General features: G+C 37.1%; 4 protein-coding genes across 6 annotated transcripts; 2 read left to right on the top strand and 2 right to left on the bottom strand.

Annotated features, from left to right (window-relative positions):
- The first annotated feature begins 535 nt into the window (after positions 1–535).
- LOC119988317 lies at positions 536–8419 on the top strand. Its single transcript, XM_038833304.1, has 13 exons — positions 536–876; positions 1571–1692; positions 1798–1952; positions 3066–3216; positions 3625–3659; positions 4370–4442; positions 4556–4610; positions 5034–5305; positions 5691–5939; positions 6526–6627; positions 6814–6864; positions 7160–7247; positions 7944–8419. Exons 1-13 carry the CDS (start codon positions 720–722, stop codon positions 8111–8113), a joined length of 1680 nt encoding a protein of 559 aa, XP_038689232.1. The 5' UTR covers positions 536–719; the 3' UTR covers positions 8114–8419.
- Positions 8420–10356: 1937 nt separating this feature from the next.
- LOC119989472 lies at positions 10357–14234 on the top strand. The gene is made up of 3 exons (XM_038835011.1): positions 10357–10906; positions 11849–11977; positions 12505–14234. Exons 1-3 carry the CDS (start codon positions 10520–10522, stop codon positions 14074–14076), a joined length of 2088 nt encoding a protein of 695 aa, XP_038690939.1. The 5' UTR covers positions 10357–10519; the 3' UTR covers positions 14077–14234.
- A 444-nt stretch (positions 14235–14678) lies between these two features.
- LOC119988889 (OVARIAN TUMOR DOMAIN-containing deubiquitinating enzyme 2-like) lies at positions 14679–19095 on the bottom strand. 3 transcript variants are annotated; one of them, XM_038834125.1, is made up of 11 exons: positions 18891–19092; positions 18693–18772; positions 18404–18445; positions 17931–18014; positions 17788–17833; positions 16630–16738; positions 16293–16384; positions 16130–16192; positions 15631–15749; positions 15074–15149; positions 14679–14948 (listed from the first exon to the last, which is right to left on the bottom strand). In XM_038834125.1, the coding sequence occupies exons 4-11, from the start codon at positions 17993–17995 to the stop codon at positions 14892–14894; spliced, it is 627 nt and encodes a 208-aa protein (XP_038690053.1). In that variant the 5' UTR covers positions 17996–18014; positions 18404–18445; positions 18693–18772; positions 18891–19092; the 3' UTR covers positions 14679–14891. The 3 variants fall into 3 exon arrangements, with proteins under 3 accessions (XP_038690053.1, XP_038690054.1, XP_038690052.1); XM_038834126.1 differs by lacking the exon at positions 18404–18445 and having other exon boundaries at positions 17936–18014; positions 18891–19095; XM_038834124.1 differs by lacking the exon at positions 18404–18445 and having other exon boundaries at positions 18891–19081.
- Positions 19096–20254: 1159 nt separating this feature from the next.
- LOC119988890 (protein translation factor SUI1 homolog 1-like) lies at positions 20255–22009 on the bottom strand. The gene is made up of 2 exons (XM_038834127.1): positions 21877–22009; positions 20255–20837 (listed from the first exon to the last, which is right to left on the bottom strand). Exon 2 carries the CDS (start codon positions 20793–20795, stop codon positions 20457–20459), a length of 339 nt encoding a protein of 112 aa, XP_038690055.1. The 5' UTR covers positions 20796–20837; positions 21877–22009; the 3' UTR covers positions 20255–20456.
- Positions 22010–22115: the final 106 nt, after the last annotated feature.

Below are 22115 nucleotides of genomic sequence, written 5' to 3'. Positions count from 1 at the left end.
AATCGTTTGGCATTGTCATCCACGTCTTTATCTCAAAAGTTTGGAATCGATTCAATGACTGTGAGAAAATCAATGGTAATCTACTATGTGTTCTTATTTTTGTTGTTTCATTTTAAAATGTCATACTTTCGTCAACTCATACTAAATCTATATCTTTTTTTTACTACCTCGATTCTTCTCAATGCTATTTTTACATTATTCATACTTATACCATATTGAAATAATTTTTCCGTTACTCATATTCAATTGGTGTTACTTCTAACTTATATCTAGTAATATCGTTCATTTTTTTTATCATCTGACCACATGTATTTACATTTCTACTAAATACATTTTTTTACATGGCATTATCAAGTGTGTTTCACACGAATATTGGGCTACAAAATAAAAAATAGTAATAAATTCCAGTAATTAAAAGATGATTAAAGTGATTAAACTGTACTAATAATATATTGATATTTACAAGTTAAATTCATCTTTTAAATTATTATTTTTGGAAAAAATTGAATAAAAGGCATGCCAAAACCCTGTTTCATGTGCTAAGCAAAGGCTCCGTTAAACTCCGGAGACAAAGCCGCGAAAAAGCATCTTCCTTTACGTTCCAATTCCCTCGAATCGTTATTATTATAAGTGCTTTCAGATCTCTCCTCACACCTTCAACGTAGTAACTTTTATAAAGAGTTCATTACAGAGAGGCGTATATCAATTTGGAAAAAGAGATGGGGAGGTTGAACAGAGGAGAGGAGGAGGCTTCACTGAACGAGGCTTTGCTTTATGTTACTCTGTGCATGATTGGATTTCCAGTGGATGTGCAAGTGAAGGATGGCTCTGTATTCTCTGGAATCTTCCACACAACTTCTGTTGACAAGGAATTTGGTGCGTTCTTTCTGACATTCTGCGGGTTTCAATTGGTTTTGGAATCTGGGTTTTTATTGTTGATCCAATATTATTCATGGGTTCTATTTCTGAGTATAATTGTATCTGGGTTTTGATTTTTGTGAAGATTTGATTTTATTGTGTTGGAATTGATAGGATCAGATTGGATTTTTTGACATGGGTTGGCGTGTCGTACTTTCTTCTTTTCCTTAGCTGGCTTGTTAGTTTGCAACGAAAACTTAGTAACATAAACGAAGTAAATCATGAAAATGGACAACAACAATTTTCTTTTTTATGGGAACTTATGCAAGATCTATTACCACAAAATGGAAAGAACCCCCTTTTGATCATCGTTCGTGATATTAAATAATTATGTTAGGCTGTCGCTTGAGCTGTGTATTTCTAAAAATACAAACAACATAAACAACTCCAGCGCCCGCAGTGGGCAGCATTGGGACATGCAAGATGTACGTAGACTGTTTTCAGGAGTTGAACCCGCTGAGGTGACTCGTTTTGTTGAGTTGTTTTTTCAACTTTATGGATTAGAAACAAATAATTATACATCTCATTAGGTTTCCCTTTCATGTTTCACATCATAGCAGAGAGCCTAGCTGAAGAACTGTAGTCAATGTTTAATTTTTTTTTCATTTTTAGCATTTTGAGTAGTATATAAGCTTAGCCTATGGTTTCTTAGGTATTGTATTAAAAAAAGCTAGGATGACGAGAAGGGGTAAAAGTAGTGGAGTTTTCATGGAAGTGGCTGAGGTTGAAACGCTTGTAATCTCCTCGGGTGATCTTGTTCAAATTGTTGTTAAGGTATGTTAGTTTCCTTTCCAGTTTTATTTTTTCAAATTATAAGACTCATTCCTAGAAGTTTGTGCCGAACAATCTGTGTGATATATATCTTTGGTTTGGATACAGGGATTTGTCTTCCCTAGTGACGTTGTTGCTGGAGATGTGGCCGGTGGCGGTGCAGAAGCTGCTGTCAATAGTGTTCCTTCTCCCAATATCCCATTGAGTGAGACAAAGAATTTCGTGAAGTCCACTATGGATAAGAAGACAGTTAATCAAATCAGGTATTATCTCATACTGGATTAGTATCAATAAATATCTTGAATGAACAATTGAACATTGTGTATTTGATTTTTTAAACGAAATGATAGTGAACCCCTCACTTGACATTTGAGCAAGTGTAAGTGTTGAGAATTCTTTTGTATGTGTGAAGATAACTTGTGAAAAAACAATAAAGAGGTCCAAGTATAATTTACTTTGCTATAAATTTGTCTCCAAAGTTTGAAGAAATTATTGGCTCTAATTTGTTGGTGATAAAAGCATCTATGTCAAATGGCTAACTGCTTGAAGCTTGAGATGTGACTATGCCATAATGACAGCAAAACTCATAAACGTTGGGAAGGTTTTACACATATGGCTTTCAGATAAGCAAATATGAATTTTATAGACGGAGAAGGAACTACGCCTTTATGAATGGTATTTGTAGCTTATTGGGGAGCCTTAGATGATTGCTTCTCTGTAATGATGCTGTTAGAGAATGGAGAGTCCAATGAGTATGTCTTAATCCTTGCTTAGCTAATTACTGCCGAAGTCTGTTTAATGGTTTGCTCATTCACAAGGCGACCTAGAAATATGATTATAACCTTCTATTCATCTCCATTATTTTGGTCTGGGATAAAATTGTTGTCTGGTTTCATGGGCTATAGGATAGCAAATAATGGAGCTCTTACCTTGGTTGAACTTGAGGATGCCAACAATGCTTGTTGTTCCTGTATATGCTTGAGGATTAATGCTTCTTTAGGGCATTAAACTTCGTACAAGTATAGCTACTGTGTAATCTCTGTTTGCACTACTTGGTTCCTCAATAAAAAAATTCTGTTTGGAAAAAAAAAATCATTTGTAGACGCTACTGCCTGACTCTGGGTTTTCTTCCGCGAAAGTAGAGAGGCTTTGTCAAGACCTTTAATTACATTGGGCAAACTATTGTCTTAGTATCACTTCTTTTCGGGCATTAACTTTGGTACTAGATTATGCATGGAAATATAGATTAATATAGGTCTATAGGGTCATTATGTCTTCAAAAGTTTTGCATCAGAACTTTGCCAGTCCTTTAAGATATTCAACTTCTGTTTGGCTGAATGGATAGATATGTTACTCACGAGCACCTACTAAACCAGGATTCCAATCCAAAATGAGAATGGATCTGCTTACGCTTTCTTGCCAACAAAAACTGGGAAGGAGAATGAAAGGATGAAACTGCAACCAACTCCTAGAGGGCATGACATGGAAGTTAAGCATGGGAAAAGGGATGAAATAAATATAGAGAAGGTAATTTTTTTTCAAATGTAAGCAACTTTATATTGATAGAAGTATGAAGCAAATGGTCAATAGATGCTACCACCCCGTTTTTCTGTTTTATAAAATTTAGACAATGAGAAACTTTGTGGAACTCGTGAGTTGAGGCTTTTTCTTTGTCTTCTCATGATGAGATGTGTAATTTTTTTGTTACATATTCTGTTGCTCATTTCATTTCTTCCTAAGTAGAATTAATCAGATGACTTGGATGATTTAGACTGATATGCCTGATATATAGCCCAGTGCTTTTTGGGGTAGTTACAAAAGAAACTGCATCAAGTTTTTTCATCTGTAGCAGGTTTATGCGTCGAAGATATGTACCTTTATATAATGCTTATAGCATCGTTTTCGTTTCCTGTTTTTGTTTCCTGTTTTATGCAGGGTCAAGAAGTTTGTGATTCCTTGGTCACTAGAAGGTATGACTTGTCAAATCTTATTTCTTGGGTTCTTTTATTCAGCACTGCTTCGTTTTCGTGGGCCGCAAATAGACTTTGGTCTATGCTAGGAGTATAAATGAGATGAGCTGGATTGGGCCGAGCTAGTCCTAAAATAATACTATTTTGCTCTTTCGTCAGTTTACAAGCGTGAAGTTCAAGCTCAAAAGCTAAGCTGAGCTGTGTCAAGCCAAGAAAATTAATATAGCTTGGCCTTGGGCCACCTTACTAAGCTTGGAGCTTGAGCTCAGCTCACACTCAAGTCAAGCTTTACCCTAAAAGCTCAGGGTCATCTTAAAAGTTTTCATTCCCATGCTCAAAGCTTGGCTAAGTTAACCTAGCACACTTATAAAATTATCATAGGTAATGGCTTGCCAAGTAATTCAGCAGGGTTCATGAGCTTCTCTATGGAGCCAATGTGGCGACCTTAGGATTAGCTATTTCACATGAAATTTAAGTTGGGCTGAGCTGAGTGAGCCTGAGCCAGGACCAGATAAGCTTATTTGTGGTTCTATCTTAGCATGCCTTATAGAGAATTTTTACTTGTGTCGGATAAAGGCAATGGCAGATTGCAGGCATTTTGTCAGATATCTTGTAGCTGTGTTAACCACCATTATTGCAGAATAATTACTTATTTACCTTTCTAGTGCCCCTTTTTCATCCTCGGATTCTGTTGGTTGTTTTCCTGACAGACAGGTTGGAGATGACTGGTTACAAAGGAAGCAGGATGATTACAAAATATCTGAGACTCATAAGGAAAAAAGTGTATGTCAACAAAGCATTATCAATATTTTCCCTAGGATCCAGGAACAGTATCAAGTAGTAATTATATGTCTGCAGAGTGAAGTAGATATTTACTGCTGAATTGTTTTATGTAGGCTGACAAAGTACAAGGGCTAAGGTCAAGCAAAGAAATTAATGGGGAAGGCAAAGGTACTCTTGGCTAGATTTAAAGCTTCATCTTTTTTTAGAAATGCATGCTTCAATTCAATAGGGTTTTTTGCTGATCATTACAGCCTAGGTCTTGTATTTGATACTTGCATAAGATGTATAGTGTCTCATCTTCTGCCTGCAATCGTCAACAGTGGTTGCTCCATTCTTTTTCCATGTTGGCACATTCCCTGGGCTTCTGCTATTCCTCTCATCAATTTGTTGGGACATATTTGAAGAAACTGTTTTCGTATAGAGCATTTCCAAACACAAGATGTGTCTGTACTCTATATCATGCTTGTCCTGATGGAGGCAGAAATGTACCATCTCTTTTGTAGGATATTACCATTGCCAATTTCATCATGTGTTGCTTTAGTTGTACGTTTTCCTGGCATGATTACCCATTGCATTTTGCATGCCTTACAGTTGATTCTTGCCATCCTGTTAGCCGAGAACATGCAAAGATGACATCCAAGCTATTGCCAAATGGAGTCTCTCGTGATACTACCGGTATTCCCAATGAGCCAGAAAATAAAATCTATGAGAGGCCTGCTTCTGCTGGCACTTCTCCAGATACTGCTTGTTCAACTCTTTCAACCACTTCCAGCACAAATGTTGTCGTAGAGTGTTTTAGTTCATTAACAGCTTCAGCTGATGTGAATCCTCCTCAGAAGTCAGAAGCCAATAGAAGCTCTAAGGTAACAATAAGAATGGAACAAAATAATAGCTGCTCCGGATTTTATTTGTGATTTGGTTGGTCATATGTTCAACTAGTTTTGGCTCTCAAAATGGATAATAGGTACCAGAGTTATGGTTACCCTACCACTGTATTGTCACGATATTGTAATTGTACTGGCATTTTCCAAGCTAGAACATCTTAGCTCCGGAAGCTTAATTCTTAATAAGCAATACACTGTGTTGTACTTTTGTTAACTTGGTAGAAAGTCTTAAAGTAGTTGGTTATTTTAACCACTAATCTCTGCAGAGATTGTTGTGTTAGCACTACATTGCTGCATTAGCAGGATCAACTTTTCGCTATCAAGACATTGATTTTCTTCTCCTTTTATTGTGGCGTACTCCTAGGAATTTAAGCTCAATCCAGGAGCCAAAATCTTCTCTCCCTCTTTTGCAAATCCTCTATCAGCTGCTCCTCCTGTAACAACGTCAGCAGCAAGTGTGGCTTACATGCCTCCTATTCTACCTGTCACCGCTGCGCAGCCAGAAGTTGGAATCACTGCTTTTGCACCTCGGTCATCTGTGCCTCCAAAGATTTCCACACACAATAATTTGACAGCGGCAAATAGTGGCAGTGTTTCTCAGTTTTCCCAACCTGTAAGTACTATTATCTTTGCTTTTGCTGCTTATTTTTTGCATGTTAGTAGTTATGGGTTCCTATATCAATGTGAATTCTCCTTCTAAAGTCTTACAGCACTCCCTCAGCAAAAAGAGATAGGAAGAATAAAAAAGTGCCGCTAAAAGCGAACACATTTACTTTTTATATCATGTGTGTGCCAAGATAGAACCTATCCTTTATTTTATCCTCTAGACAAAAAATTTGGCTGACTTCTCTAGAATCCGATTAATTTGCATGCTTACAATTGGATGTTTGTTCCCCAGTGTCTTTGTCTCATCACCTTACACTGTCCTTTTCTCAATCATGTGCCCTTTTCAAGCTTTCTCATCCAATACTGCTGGATGTACGCTGGTTGTATATGTGGCTCCCATGCTCTGCCCATATTCTTCCATTAGTTGTTGAAAAGAATTCATATTTTGTTTACATCACTGGAATGATTTTGTAACATTGTAATAGTCATACTATGAGAATCGTGTCCGGTCCCTAGGGAGTCTAATATATACTTCTTCAGATTTTATTAAAGGTCATATTTCCCATTGGAATTTCTGAATTTTTTTATGTTAGGTTGCTGGACATGTGGGAGGGACGACACAACCTCCTAGATACGTTAATCAGTATCATCCGGTTCAGGCTGGGCCAGGATATGTGTCTTCAAATTCTCAAGCTGTAAGTAATAAAGAAGTTTATTAACTCTTTCAGTTATATCTTTTTGTCTGTAGCTTTTAGAATTCAGTCAGGATATATTAACATTATTTGCTGATGAGCTGGTCATTTATGAATTGCGTATTTCATCATCATCAATCATTCTGAGTTGCAGCTCTCGCTCTCGCTCTCTCTCTTTCTCTCTCTCAGGTTATGATTGGACGATTCGGGCAGCTTGTTTATGTGCAGCCAGTTCCTCAGGTAAAATACAGTATACATCTGAAATCACCATTTTAATATGATTATATGACCCTGTTATGTTAAAGAGTTCCCTTAAAGTAGTTATGATTTTAGATCTTGGAGCACTGTTGTTGGGTGCAATCTGTATATTTCTTGTTTTTTCTTTTAATATTGTTTATGAATTGATGTTTATTTTTCTTCTGTTCTTCTTGCATTGGATACTTCTTGTCTCTTTCCAGTTCCTTCAATATGTATATATAATAACTGTATATATCCCCATCTCGTGGTTGCTCATTCAATATCTTTTTCCTTGAAGGATTTGGTTCATGGCGCAGCTGCTATTTCAACAATGTCTGCACGTCCTTTATTGGCTCCGCATCAGGTTCAAATGCCAAAGCATCAAGGTAAAAGTGAACTTACTACGACTACTAATGCTACCACTATGAGAATTACTATTATTGTTGAAGTTACAATTAACAAAGTCCATGTATCTTTGTGTATACATTTTGGGTTTTCATTATTTAGCATTTACAAGGTTTTACTCACTAATGTGTTTGCAAAATCAGATAAGGTTTAATCATCGTTATGGACTAAGTGTTAACTTCACGTTCATGGCATGTGTGCCGGTATGGGAGTCAATCCATTGAAGTCCTTTTGTGTCTATTGGCTAAGGTAGCTGGCATGTCAAAAATATATTGCAAATCAGATAATTAACTCCATGGAAATAACCAGATCCTAGAAAAGAATGTGTACCCGATTCGTTGCTGGTTCCTAAAACTAATTCTGTGTACTCCCAATTCTTTTATTAGAGCCAAGTAGCGATGCTACTACTTTGGCAAAGGCGGCAAGCCCTAACATTGTGGTGAGAATGAGATTGCTCCTTTGCAACATTGTTGTTGTGAGCCCTTGCCACGGAAACATAGTATTTTGCCTGAGTGGTATAAAAAGAGTGTAGATGTTATGTTGGGTTTACTCTTGTTATTTTACTCAAATGCATGTTGAGAATGTGAAACACTTCTAATTAAAGATAACTCATTTTGAATAGACTGTTAGTGTAAACTCAACCATTCATATGAAACTAACGCAGTCTCTTGATGCAGGAATTGGAGGACAAGCGTTGCAGCTATGCATGCCCCCGCCTTTTGTGGCAAGCGGACAGCAACCATTTGCAGTTCCCAGCCACATTCCCCTTTTGCAGCATCCCATCCCAGGTAATAGTCCCATGCCACTCCCGGGATCAAATGCTCTCTTCAACACCAAATTTACGTGAAAAAAAGAACGATTTTGCTATCTCGCCACGATTTTCCCAGCTCCTCGGTGAAGATAATTAAGTTTTGGCCTTTTTTTTTAGCTTTGGGATTCTGGGTTAGAGGCACTTGTCATAATCAATTGATAGGGCAATTTTTTCCCTTGAGGGTCAATGATTGTAGATCCTTGTAATGAAACTATCCCATTCCTTTCTTTGTTTCTCTTTATTTGTTGTCTTCCTTATAATGAGAGGGTATTGATTTTGGGTATTTTTTTATTGATTTTCATGGAAAATAATATTAAATTTTATTTATTGTTGTTTATACAATTTTCTTTCCCTTTGAAAATCTATAAGGAAAATCAAAGAAATCACAGATTTGGAGATCAAACAACATGTGATGTTTCTCTTCTTTTCGTTCCCAAAATTTGGTAAGAACATGTGACCTAATTAATTACTTTGGTAGAATTGCTTAAATAGACTTTTCTAAAATGTGAGAACATGTGACCTAATTAATATCTTTGAGCGGGCAACCGATAATTTATTGCACAATTTTTTTAAATCAAGAACGATACCATACATATTTGTTTTTTGAGACATTCTATATAGACCTAAACTAGTAAACTTGGGTCGTCAAAACCTATTCACATAGAAATTTTTTATGTGACGACATGATAAGTTGGGTCAAAATTTGACTCGTGGCTACAAAAGTATTGCTCTTCGTAGAAATCGAACTCAGAAAGATTTATTACTAAGTTATCACCCAAGGGATTAACCAACAACCTTTAGAGAGGGGGAAGGCTCATTCCTAATCTAAGCTAGAAGTTGATTTCTTTCTTTTTTTAAAAAATTTTATGTACTATTCATCTCTTAGCTTAAGTAATGAAACATGTGTTAGGTTGATGCTCATAAGAGATAAATATGACAAATTATCGAGATTTAGTCATACCTTGTATTTAGTAACATGATAACAAAGACATGTCTATCTATCGTATTGTTGCTATCATATTTTTTCGGTCACCAATAAACCATAATTAATTGTTACATACTTAATATTAGATATATTATGCTATAAATGGCAAAGATTAATGGTACCCAACAAGTCGATCGGTTTGATTATACTTTGGTTTATATATGATAACCATAAATACCTGAACCACTAATTGGCATGGTAAGAATTATGTGTATTACTTTGGTTATCAGAATTTGAATCGCCTTCTTTCGTTTCAATATATATATATCAAGCAAATATAAGAGAATATATAAAAATATATATCAAACAAATACAAGATCTAAATCTATGTGGGGTATAAATAATATTATGATCAAAGACCAAGTTAGTCTAGTTAGACATTATATATATATACATATATACAATGCCAAAACCATGTGAGTACATTTCGTCTTCGTTGTTAAAAACAATGCATGGATTCCTTTACTTGGTCGTAGATTGTGCTTGGGTGCATGCCCACGTGGTATTTTCCTTGGATACTTTTGTCAAAATGGACTAAATAACATTTATATTATTGCAAGTCTATAATCAAATTTGTGCTTTTATTTTAAAAATAAATAAATTCAGCCATATACGGATTGTATATAGAATACTATTAAGAAAAATTCCACCCTTTTTAAATTGGTATAATACAATTTAGTATATTGCATATAATCATATTGTATTATCCTCAAGCTGTCAAAAGATCCAAAGTGAGTCATAAAATATGTAATTTTTCTTAGTTTGGAAAATGTGATTATCTAGATGTCAAAGCAATATTATAGGATGTTTCAATTATATCTTTCATATCTAATGTCAATACATGATTATATAGATATAGGGAGCTTCGTTTCGGTAGGTCGGGCATTTGAAAATGATGGTCGGAAGGTGATTTTTTGGAATATAAGTCGGACGATGGAGAGTTTATGTTTTATATTTTATCAACTTTAATCTCAATCTTTAATCAAATCCAATTATTTGATATTTAAAATTCGTAAAGTTACCGACGCACATATGAGAGAATCTTTTTGAGAAACAAAAAAATAAAAAGAAAAAAGAAAAAATATAGAAACAAATTCCAATACGACACCGTTTGATCTCTACAATCCTTAAAATACATGCCCTTAATGAAGAAACGAGCCACTCGTGCATGGCGAGATCTACTCCCTTTTAAAGCGACGCCGTATTGTCAATTCAATCCAGGCCCCGATTTTCCCGAAATTACATACGTTGACCCTCCAATACATATACGTGTATACATATACACACTCTGTATGTATCTCTCTCTCCGGCGTTTTCTTCGACAACATCATCGAAACTCAAGTCTCTCTCTAAGCTCTGTGTTTACTTTCACTTCGTCACACACACACACATCACAAGAACTCTCTGTAGGTAGTGCCATCTGACTCCTCCCAAATGTCTTACCGTCTCCGGGGAGTATGAAGATTGCCGTTAAACAGGAGCCTCCGGCGACATTTTCGGCTACCAAAGCTTTGAATACGCTACCGGGATCGGATCTCAACTTCTCGCGGAAATCCACACTTCGCAGGACCCGGAACCCGAGCCTGTCCCGGTTGAAGAAAACTGGTGCTCCAGTAGGGAGACGGAGCCGGCCCGAGACGCCGTTGCTGAAATGGAAGACGGAAGATAAGGAGAAAACTGCCGCTGTTGAGGATGAGGAGCTGGAGCGTGACCGGAGAGGTCGCGGGAGAAGTTCGAAGGTGGTATCGGCGAGGAAACTTGCCGCTGGCCTTTGGAGGATGCAGCTGCCGGAGACGGACGCCAATGGTGCTGGGGATAGGAGCAGGGATCGGTTAGCGATTCAGGTCAGATTTTATTCGACGATTTGTACTTGTATTTATGCTCTGTTTTTCTAGGGTTTGTTTAATTTTGTGATCTTGAGTTCTTGACGGCATTGGTGATTAAAGATTGGCTTTTTTGTGACTATTTTTGTGTATCATGTAGCTTAGTTCTGAAGTCTTACTTTCATTCTCAGCCCATATTTAACTGTATAATTTTATGATAAAATGACAGTTAAAAAGGAAAAGGAAAACATAATGAAAATTAACTGAACATTGTTATTGAAGTTTTCTGCTGCCTACCTTGCAGCTGAATGTAGTTGTGCTGAAAAAGTTCCTCTTGCTTCATTGTTCACTGTGGGATTGAGTATCACAGTTTATAATGATTTTTTACGCCCGATTCATTCTGTAGCACTTATACGTGCATAAGTCTATTCAGATTCCGGTTTCATACTTTCGTGAGCTTTGTCATTAGTGACGCTGGGTTTGCTTATTTATTTTTATTTCGATGAACTTGGTTCTACCTTAGGACATCTGTATCATTGTGTGAACAATTGCTGATATTTGCAGGGTATCTCTGTGTGTTCAATCTGAAATTTTGAATTAGTTTGTAGTTTGATTCAGATGCTTGTTTCTTATGACATATTGACATCTGTAGTCTGTAATGTTTGTTTAAATGATTACCGGGATTTGCCAAGGTTCTTTTGCGTTGTTCTCATTGTTCTTGATTGGTCAGCATCATTAAACCAGTGTACATTTTGATTCCTTTGTCACGCTTTGCCGCTTCTAAGTTACTTTGAAATGCTGAATCTATCTATGTGTACTTTTATAGTTTTTTTTATTTGTAATGTTTTGTGGTTGGTGAATTTCATTAAAATAATTTGGAATTTGATTGGTGGTCCGGGGGAAATTTTGTTTTATTGTTGTCCTAAAAGAGATCCTTAGTCATTTTCATTGTTCTCTCTTTAGCCTGCTGCTAGTCATGTTGGTGTCTCATTCATATCTCGTCGAAGAGGCAAAGCATATGAGGAAGAGCCAAATGATCCAGTAGGGAGCCCCTGTTCTGTATCTAACACAAAGAAAGGATTCTTACATAAGGTATGTTGGTTCCTTAAATTCTCGACTGAGTTTTGAAACATTAACAACCTGTTCGATCTAGACAACAAGTAAAAATCTTTTAGGAACTTAAAATACGACCTTTACATTGTCGTTTTGCTTCGATAACATTTCCGCACCGCTCTTTTACAGGCCCACTGTTTTGTAGGGCCTTTCAATTGTTGGCTTTTCTTCCACATCCCTTGTTTTCAGAGATCAAGATTGTAATTTGCAGGAATATTTGAATTTCCTATGGAGGAAACTTTCTAGTAACCATAGTTTAGTTGTATGGTTTAGAATATACCAATGTTCCAAGTCCTTTATGGTATGAAAATTGACACATAATTTGCTTATATTGTTATGTGGAAATTCTTATAAAAATCATACATCTAAGAAGATAAGGAAACAATTGATTCCTAGTTAATTACAATCTATGAATCAATATGGATTGACTCTAACTAGGTACATGATGTCTTTGGAAAATTTCACCCCCAATTCTCTGATCTTGGACCTGGCTTCCTCTGTTGTAGCTTGAACCAGCATTTCAGTTTTCCAACCCTCTAATGGAGTGCACGACAAAGTGGGACCCTGTTTCTTTGGAAACAACAGATGAGGTGCGTCAGATATATGGGCAGATGAAGCGCTTCGACCAGCAAGTGAGTGCTGTATCGGTGGTTTCTGCACTTGAAGATGAAGTGGAGCAGGCTCGAGCTCGCATTCAGGAGCTGGAGGCCGAACGCCGGTCCTCTAAAAAGAAACTTGAGCAATTCCTGAGGAAAGTCAGCGAGGAGAAGGCTGCATGGCGTAGTAGGGAGCATGAGAAAATCAGTGCATTTATTGATGATATGAAATCTGATTTTAGTAGAGAAAGGAAAAGTCGTCAAAGGTTTGAAATTGTTAACTCCAAATTGGTTAATGAGCTAGCTGACGCTAAGATATCAGCTAAGCGATATATGCAGGATTTTGAGAAGGAAAGAAAAGCCAGAGAATTGATAGAGGAAGTCTGTGATGAGCTTGCTAAGGAGATTGGAGAGGACAAGGCTGAAGTTGAAGCATTCAAAAGGGAATCTATGAAACTTCGGGAGGAAGTAGATGACGAAAGGAAAATGTTGCAGATGGCTGAGGTTTGGCGCGAAGAACGTGTGCGAATGAAGTTAGTTGATGCTAAGGTGGCACTTGAGCAGAAGTATTCTCAAATGAACAAGCTTGTAGCAGATTTAGAAACTTTTCTGAGGTCAAGAAATGCACCTCTAGATGTGAAGGAAATGCGAGAAGCAGAGCTGCTTCGACTGGCTGCTGCATCAATTAATGTTCAGGACATCCAGGAGTTTACATATGAGCCCCCTAATCCAGATGATATCTTCTCTGTTTTCGAAGATGCCAATTTTTATGAACAAAATGAAAAGGAAATTGAAGGCCGTGCAGCATATAGTCCTGTCAGCCATGCTACGAAAATACGTACAGTGAGCCCCGAGGTCAATGTGATTCATAAGGACAGCATTCAGAGATATTCAAATGCATACAATGATCATAATGAGGAAATAGAAGAAGATGAAAGTGGGTGGGAAACTGTAAGCCATCTTGATGATCAGGGATCAAGCTATTCGCCAGAGGGGAGTGCCATGTCTGTCAATAAGAATCACCGAGACAGTAACGTATCTGGGAGTGGAATCGAATGGGAAGAAAATGGATGTGGAGAAACACCAATTACAGAAATCAGTGAAGTCTGTTCAATGCCGACTAAGCAACTAAAGAAGGTGTCGTCCATAGCCAGGCTTTGGAGATCAGGCACAAATAATCTTGAGAACTACAAAATAATCGCTGTAGAGGGAGTAAATGGTAGGCATTCAAATGGAAGGAAATCTAGCGCAGGTATTATTTCTCCTGACCAAGGGTCAGGTAAAGGTGGCATTAGTCCCCCTGATTTGGTGGGCCACTGTAGTTCTCCCGACTCTGGAAATCCCCACATAGCAAGAGGAATGAAAGGGCGAATCCAATGGCCTCGCAGTGGGCAGCAGCACAGTTTGAAGGCAAAGCTTATGGAGGCAAGAATCGAGAGCCAGAAAGTCCAATTGCGTCATGTACTTGAGCAGAAGATCTAGATAACTTATAATGCTAGATAATTAAAAAAAAAAAAAAAGGCAATTGATCAAATGAGAAACTGTTATGTAATCATTGCTTATTCTGGAATTTAAAATGATAAAGGTTAAGCTTGTTCTTGGCAGAAACTGGAATGAGTGGCATTCTCATCTTCTGCATTTATCTCTGTTGCATTGAGTAGCCCTTTTTAACTTTCTTCGCGGAAGTAGATTTTATATTTTTTATAACTTAATTCGTCCTTAGTTGCATACTCCCACGAGGTATGAAAGGACTCAGTTCACCCACAAATGGAGACTGCTTGGTTAAAACCAAGGAGCAATAGTTCGAGTGGTTATATCTATGGATTTAAGGCAGATGACGTTAGAGTTGGAAGTGTATGAATCGGCCATGAGTATTTTTTTGGGATTTTCACGGTCCATAGGCCTGTCTATCCCTAAAGAGGAGTTAGGAACATCATTTCTCCCGCATAGACTTTGACCCCATCTTACCTGTTGTCAACGTAGCATAGATTGTTCTGACGGTCCAAGATTTACGCCAACTTAACTGTTTAAGACAATGTTAGGCTGAGTGATTCCTCAGGGAAAAAAAAAAAAAAGACACTGGATTTTGAATTAGTGGGATAATAAATACATATATTATAATCATAGATAACTCAGCAACACAACACAATTATACAACAGTTTCTCAAGTAAAAATATTAAAACATTTATTGGTCCTTATCCAATGACCAACTTATTTAATTGACCCACATAACAATTCATTTGGCTAGTTCATGAGAGGCCTGAAATATCTGCTAATGTGTACTTTGCAGTTTCAGTCATCGATATTCTTGAAAGTTTACATGACCTGTTGCTTGTGCATGCTCCGCAGCCTCCTGAATGAAGATTGGGATAAAATCTAAATCAGATTGACAGTCTCTAACATAGTATGCGAAGCCAGCATAAGAAACACACAGAAAATTGGATCAAGTCAAATATGGTATCGATGAGAACAACAAACCTTCTGGCCAATTACTCCAATCTGGCACACCCCACAGCGCAAAGTGAAGTTCGCAGTGTCTGTATAACTCCTCTTTCTGAAATGTAGAAGAAAAGAAGCCAAATCACTGGCTGAAATATAATGGGCTACAAATATTCCTGTTGTCTGTGTTATGGCATAGATGATGATGATGATGATGATGATGATGATGATGATGATATATGACTAGTTAAATGAACGACTGTCACAACTAAAATATTGCCAAGCTAACCAACTTATGAAATATTATCACACAATATGAAGCAGCAATTGCAGAAAAACCAACATTTGATGGATTCTAATAGGAACCGCTGATCATTCTAGACATTATTTGGACTTGAAAAACCGGTGAGTTAAGCAGCCAACATTGTCCACAACAAAATGAATAGCCACAGAACGTTTTGGACCATCAGCTAGAAGAAAACTTCATCTTTTTTTTCTTATTTCATCAAACTCCCGTTGCACATTTAGATCTGGAATCAACAAATCATAGGAATGGTCATGTATAATGAAGTCGTTATAAGACACCTTGAAGTTACCTTTGTTGTTCTTTAACAAGATTAACAGCAAGCCCCTCAACGGGCCCAATGGTCCTGTCCTTCCGTACAGGAAATATAGTTTGGTCAAATTCCTCTGGTGCTCCCTCAAATGGAGTCATCTGTAGAAATACAATGAAAAGAAAACAGGAAAAAAAACTTGTAATCTGCTGTACTCATACAGGAGTGTACACATATTATAGATGATTCTTGACAGTAATCAACTATAAAACTTGTCTTGACAGGTGAAAAGACATATAAAACTTGACCTACATAAAAGTTCAATTTACTTTGCTCGTCCTAGCTCATATATTCCATTTTTCTAAGCATGTCCACACACAGACATCTGAAATCTCAACCAGCTTGATCATTAAAGGAGTTCTGTGGCAAATAAATCCAAGACACAACCATATTCCTTCTTTATTTTTCCTTCAATATCATGAACAGGAAATAAAACTGAGAAGGAAGAATAAATTTCATAATCATAACGAGAATAACGTACAGCTAAAGCATCGTAATGGAGCCCATCATAAATCAGCAGTGCTCTTTCAGAATACCCCTTGTCCTGTCAAAAAGTACCACATTAAGAAGAAATAAAACAAACCATTCAGCAGTACACACACAGCAAATGTCTGGTGCATATTTAAAACAGTAGTAATGCTCACCTGACCATACACATCACATCGCGTGGTTTGAATATCATACGCTGCAATTTCACGCCCATAGTAATCTGCTAATATTGATAGCTCAATGGCACCTACGCAAAAGAATACCTAGTAACTATGCCAGCAGAAATTAAGAAACATAAATGACTTTACGAACATCCAAAGCAGAAGTAACATTTATGCTAATTATTAAACAACCATCAGTAGCCAAAGAACATCGGTAAAGGATGCATCAAATCTGACATATTTCAATACCGGTAGCAGACATGATAATGGAAGGTTAAACATAAAGAAAAACACACAGCAGACTCTATTGCCATGAATAAGGAGTGCACACCTCCCCACTTCTCTGGGTCAAGAATCCAAGTACAATAGTCTTCATTTGGTTTTCCAAGAAATGCTTCAGAATACTGTAGGGGATCACTTGCCACTGTTGCAGCTATGACCTTCAAAATCCATCATCATCAATATACAGGTTGACTAATGAAGACTAAACACTTCTGTTTTATCGGAGTCCTCGAGAAGACTCATAGTAGTTTCTACTGCTAGAGGACAAATCAAAAGTTCTATGCTTAGGAGAGAAATATAATATCAAATGCATCATTGCATCTAACTGCTATATTTACATCCTACATTGGGACGTCAAGACAAATTTCACCATCATCTTGTCCCATTAAGATAATGTCTCCATATTGCAAAATCCAAAGGAACCAGCATTAAAATAAGAAATCGGAATTATGCACAATTCCCCTTGAAAATATTTCATTTTCAAGCAATGACAACATCATCATATTTCCGGTCACTTGGCCAGTGGCTAGAACTGGATAAGATTCGTTGAAAAGGGATAGCGGTAGAATCAGATGTTATGCATCAAATAGAATAAATGATAAGAAAGGAACCAAAACTATAAGGACAAAAGCATGGAAAGAATTTCTATCAAAAATTGGCTCCATCACAAAAATGCATCATACTTTACATGGTTACAGTCCTTGTTGTATATAATCTTGTCAACCATCTTCATCCTTTTTAACAGGCTCTTAAGGCACTAAACCAGTAACTGTATATTGTAAGCAAAGGAGTTTTATATGACCTCAATTACCCATTCAAAAGGGAAACAAAATTTGGAGAATACTACTCCAAAACCTTATGTTAGCAAAATCTTCGAAAGCCCCCCATACTAATAAACTTGACCCTGATCAGGAGTCATGTAACTTGGCCTTCATGAATCAACACTTGAAAGATGCATAGGATCGCAGAGTCAGTTATGAATTTAACTCTTAGCTGATCATTTATCAAGAAAAAAAATCTAATATTCACCAATAGACATTGATAGCAAATTCACCAACAGCGCTCGTGGCCTAACCTACCGAGTTATTCTCGGTTACCAAAAAAAAAAACACTTTGATGGCAAAGATAACTACCATTTTCAGGAAAATAATTGAAAAATGAAAAACCATGCATATCAGTAGCATAAGTGGCAATGAAAAATTCCAACCTGTCTCAACTCTCGAGCTTTGTGTTTGTCATGGTCCATAACATACCTAAAAACACGGAAAACAGAAAAAGAACATTAATAAATCCCTTCATCATTTAAATGAATAATAAATGAAATCAAAAGGTTTTTGATATGGAGATTACCCAACTGCATTGAAAAGGCAACTGTTGTCTGACGGAATAACCCTTCTAACGATAATTCCTTCCATGTTACTTATAAATATACAACTGCAAACAATCACAAGTTCATCAGCTCTTTGAATTGAAAGTCAACTTCAGAAAGTGTATAATTGTTCCATATTCATCTCAACACCAACTCATTGACATCATAAACGAATTCCTAAGAACTAAGATGCAAATCCAAAGCTAAGTAAGGGAAGCCTAGACACACACAAGAAGATCCTGCAAATTTGATTTAGATCGATCAAGCAAGAAATAGGGAACAATTAAATAGTGTGGCCAGTTAACCGGAAATCAGATCTAAGTTAAAGCTTACACCTTTTTGATACCCATACATAACAACTTCCTCAAGCCTTCCCAGCAAAGATAACACTAATTAAGCAATCACCAGCTTCACAAACAGGCAGTAACGCAGAAAGGATTCGCAAAAACCTTACCTAATTTATGAGAATTTGAGTTTGCAATAAATAGCCCTAGAACTTGGAAAACAAAAAAGACCCAGAATCAAATGACAGAAATCAAGAAAATAAGTTACTACTACTTAACTCCAACCTACACCAACCTACAAATTTCAAAGACACACGAATTACACGCCACATATTTCATTAAGCGGATAAAAAAAATCAAGAACCAGCCCAGTATCAAGAACAACCCAAAAGTAGCTCCAACGAGATTATGAAACAATCAAGAAAGCTAAACATAAGGAAACCCATAAAGCCAACGTACGAGTTGAGAACTCAGATATCTTCAATGAAATCTCTAGATCTAGCTAGGTTGGCCACCAAGAACAACTGTGCAGCAGCACCCTACAACAAAGGTAAAAAAAAATGAAAAACACAAGGACCCACGTATACATACAACCATATCTAGGCCATATGTATATATGGAATCATGGTTAAAGCATAATCAAATAAGAAATCATACAAATTTCAGTTTCTGGCGAAGAAAGGGTGCGGCTTTTGGCTGCCATATCTGGTGGCTTATTGTTCCCATTTAAAGGCGGGTGCCAATGCTCTTCTCAAGCCTCCTCGAACTCCAAGGCACCGAAAAAGCAATGTTAAGGTGGATCCCATTCTATGCTTCGCAAAACCGCATCTTCATCTTTAGTAGGGCCCCCGTTTGATTTTTAACTTGTGTATTAATCGAAGGAAGGAAGAAAGGCCGTTACTTTTTTTCATTGACAGATCAACCCATGATTTATTTTCTTGGCTAAATTTTCATCGAGCAGGCAAGAAAATCGAGGGAGCTCTGGGTAAACATAGAAAACCCAGAAGACCATTTAATTTAGATTATATCATGTATAAGACTGCTCGAGGTAGAAAAAGAAACCCATTGTTTTGTTTTCTTGGCTAAAATATTTATAGCAGTACAAGTCAATGACAATGAATCATCTTTATCTGTCGGCATTCTGTAGAATGTAGAGACTCCTCCAAAAGACACCATAGATTTTTCTGCGATTAATGCGACAACATATGACTGATGGCATAAGTGGAAGAACCACCAGCAATCCACTATGATAGGATCTCAGTTTCTTGAAGAAGTTTGTAGTCATTTTCCTGTTATTGTTATTTCTGTTACTACCGTTTATTTCCGTCAAGTTTAGCTGCCGTGGCAAGGTCAGTTAACGTCTGTTAACTTTGCCAGCTGTTAAGTAGGTAGTATATAAGTTGTAAACAGAAAAGAGAAGCAACTCAGTTTAATTTCTGCCAATACCATTTACAAACGTTTTTGTATTTCCCATGCAGTTTCCTCTGTGTTGGAGTGGTATTTTAGATTGAAGAGATTCTACCTTCTATGTAAAAATTAAAAAGACTTTGTATGGTAAGAAGATATCTTGTTTAGTTTTTGTGATTGGATGGGGGGTTTGAAGGGTAAGGAAGAGCAAATTAACACTGAAAATGATTAAGATCACACCAATTATCTCAACGGTTGAATTGGATGGACAATATTCAAGTAAATTCGTGAGCTCTACATATCTCACATACGCACATATGAAATCCTTAGATGTACAATATTCAAGTGATTTCGTAAACTCAACATATCTCACATTCGCACATAAAATCCTGAACAAACAAAACCATCGGCACAGGGGCGTCTCCTCTTCCAAGAAGAACAGAGTTCCCTTGCAGGCACAAAGAGAGCAGAAGAGTTGCAGGCAGTGGAAATCCAAACCAAAACACAAACTACATACCAGAAGAGTTGCAGGCAGTGGAAATCCAAACCAAAACATAAACTACATACCATGTCAAAGTCCAACACTCGAATCAAAAAGGGTAAGAGAGAGGCACTAAATTTCTCAAAAGCACAAAAACATTCACTTCCATTACTAATAATAGGCGGTCCATAATTGCTTTATTACCAATACTCCAAATAGCAAAAGGAAATTAACTCAAACCAACACGATACCAAGTATATGATATGGGTCTGTCACCCCACACATTCAGATACTATATCAACTATATCACCTACTGATATGTATCAGTCAATCCCTTAGAAACCATGTATCTTGATTTGGTCCTTCTTCACAAGCCCAGCTTGGACAAGAAAGGCAGCCACGTTCTTGCGTTGATCGCCTTGGAGCTGAATCACTTTTCCTAGCTCCTTGTCTTGCACCACATTCCCATTACAGCAGAAATCCTTCTTGAGGTCCTTCAGGATCTTGTCGTAATTGTACTCTTTCTTCAGCCCTTGAATGGTAGTCAGGCTCTTTTTTCCATTCCTTTGCTGTATGCGAATATGAACATACTCTTTGGCTCCAGGGGCACCTGAGTCTGCGGCCTCAGCAAATGGGTCGAAAGCAGTTGGGATCTGGATGTCTAGTTCAACCATGTACACGGTAACCAGAAAGCTTCTAGTCTTGGGAAAGTTAAACTGAAAGGAGACAAACAATGACATAAGTTTATTCTGTTCAAAAGCCAAACAAGTTGGATTCTTATACAAATGATACATGATCCTAATAAACAAGACAGTAGATATGTGGTGATGATCCAGTTCAAAAGCCAAAAACATATGATTGTCATACAATGGATCCTAATTTCTAAGAAACATAGTAATATTTGCGATTTGATCCCATAAACCTAAAGCTTCATAGGACAAATATGTTTCCACTTCAAGACTAGCAACAAAACAAGACAACAATCACCCTAAAACTCCTGCAAGGATAGCTCTTTTAGCTCAATAGATTACCAGCAAAACCGATAATGGTCAGAGGGTGTCAATAGAATCATTTAACTTGAATTATAGGGAACAATGATAGTTTACAGGGGCTGCGAATAATACCATGAGAAAATCTTGCATCCAAACAACACCAATTGATATAAGGCATGAATAAATGCAAAGTATCCACATATTTTGATCACATATATAACAAACAAAGGCAGCCCTTAAAACCCACATTCCAAAATCATCTCAGTACCATAATCAAACACTAGCCAGCTAAATAGACAATATTAAACAAATACATACACCTAAAGCCACAAAACAGGCACAAAAGAAAAAACCTCAGTTTACAAATTATAATACAAATTAGAAGCAAAGTTTTAACAGTAAGGAACTACACCTGATCCCATAACCTAAAGCTTCAATTATACTGTATAAATCACCACCAAGACAAGAAGAAAACTTGTCATCAAGACCCATATCGAATTACCACAGCAAATTCCACAGTAGTATACCATGTAAAGATTATCAATCAAAAATCAAATCCCCAACAAGATGTAACATCAAAGAACACCAAATCCTACAGTAACAACGATCCAGATATAACGAAGACCCACGTCCAAAAACAGATCAAACCAAAAAGATCAAAGGCCAAGAGGCAAGAGGTTCTCCATCAAATAAACAGAAATTCAATTCATGGAGTAGAAAGAAAAAAAATAACAAAAAATTCTGGGTTTTCAAGAACCCATACCAGAAAGCTCGAACTCGATTGCTACTTCGAACGCAAGGATGAGGAAAAAGAAAGGAACTGGAAGACGTATATATAGAGGTTCATACGTAGCGTCGAAGTCATAACCAGGTTGCCGTGAGCTGGACACCGTTGGATTAGCATCAAGTCGGTCTATATCAGACACGAACGGTAGAGATGGAAGATTTGAGAATGAACGGTCAGGATACTGCTGACGTCGACATTCTTAAGTGGAAGGAATT

Source organism: Tripterygium wilfordii, chromosome 21 (assembly GCF_013401445.1).
Source record: "Tripterygium wilfordii isolate XIE 37 chromosome 21, ASM1340144v1, whole genome shotgun sequence".
NCBI classification, from domain to species: Eukaryota; Viridiplantae; Streptophyta; class Magnoliopsida; order Celastrales; family Celastraceae; genus Tripterygium; species Tripterygium wilfordii.
Note: the sequence above shows the minus strand (reverse complement) of the source record. Positions and strands in the feature narration are given on the sequence as shown.

What these genes read in the sequence shown, in the direction of transcription:
- LOC119988317 (XM_038833304.1), top strand. Translation starts at nt 720, where the DNA reads ATGGGGAGGTTGAACAGAGGAGAGGAGGAGGCTTCACTGAACGAGGCT. An exon ending in ATGAAATAAATATAGAGAAG is followed by an intron (nt 3,217 to 3,624) that starts GTAATTTTTTTT and finishes TGTTTTATGCAG; the next exon opens with GGTCAAGAAGTTTGTGATTC. An exon ending in GATTCCTTGGTCACTAGAAG is followed by an intron (nt 3,660 to 4,369) that starts GTATGACTTGTC and finishes TTTTCCTGACAG; the next exon opens with ACAGGTTGGAGATGACTGGT.
- LOC119988890 (XM_038834127.1), bottom strand. Translation starts at nt 20,795, where the DNA reads ATGGTTGAACTAGACATCCAGATCCCAACTGCTTTCGACCCATTTGCT.
- LOC119988889 (XM_038834125.1), bottom strand. Translation starts at nt 17,995, where the DNA reads ATGGAAGGAATTATCGTTAGAAGGGTTATTCCGTCAGACAACAGTTGC. An exon ending in TGCCTTTTCAATGCAGTTGG is followed by an intron (nt 17,834 to 17,930) that starts GTAATCTCCATA and finishes CCGTGTTTTTAG; the next exon opens with GTATGTTATGGACCATGACA. An exon ending in TTGGAGTAATTGGCCAGAAG is followed by an intron (nt 14,949 to 15,073) that starts GTTTGTTGTTCT and finishes ATCTTCATTCAG; the next exon opens with GAGGCTGCGGAGCATGCACA.
- LOC119989472 (XM_038835011.1), top strand. Translation starts at nt 10,520, where the DNA reads ATGAAGATTGCCGTTAAACAGGAGCCTCCGGCGACATTTTCGGCTACC. An exon ending in GGGATCGGTTAGCGATTCAG is followed by an intron (nt 10,907 to 11,848) that starts GTCAGATTTTAT and finishes TTCTCTCTTTAG; the next exon opens with CCTGCTGCTAGTCATGTTGG. An exon ending in AGAAAGGATTCTTACATAAG is followed by an intron (nt 11,978 to 12,504) that starts GTATGTTGGTTC and finishes CCTCTGTTGTAG; the next exon opens with CTTGAACCAGCATTTCAGTT.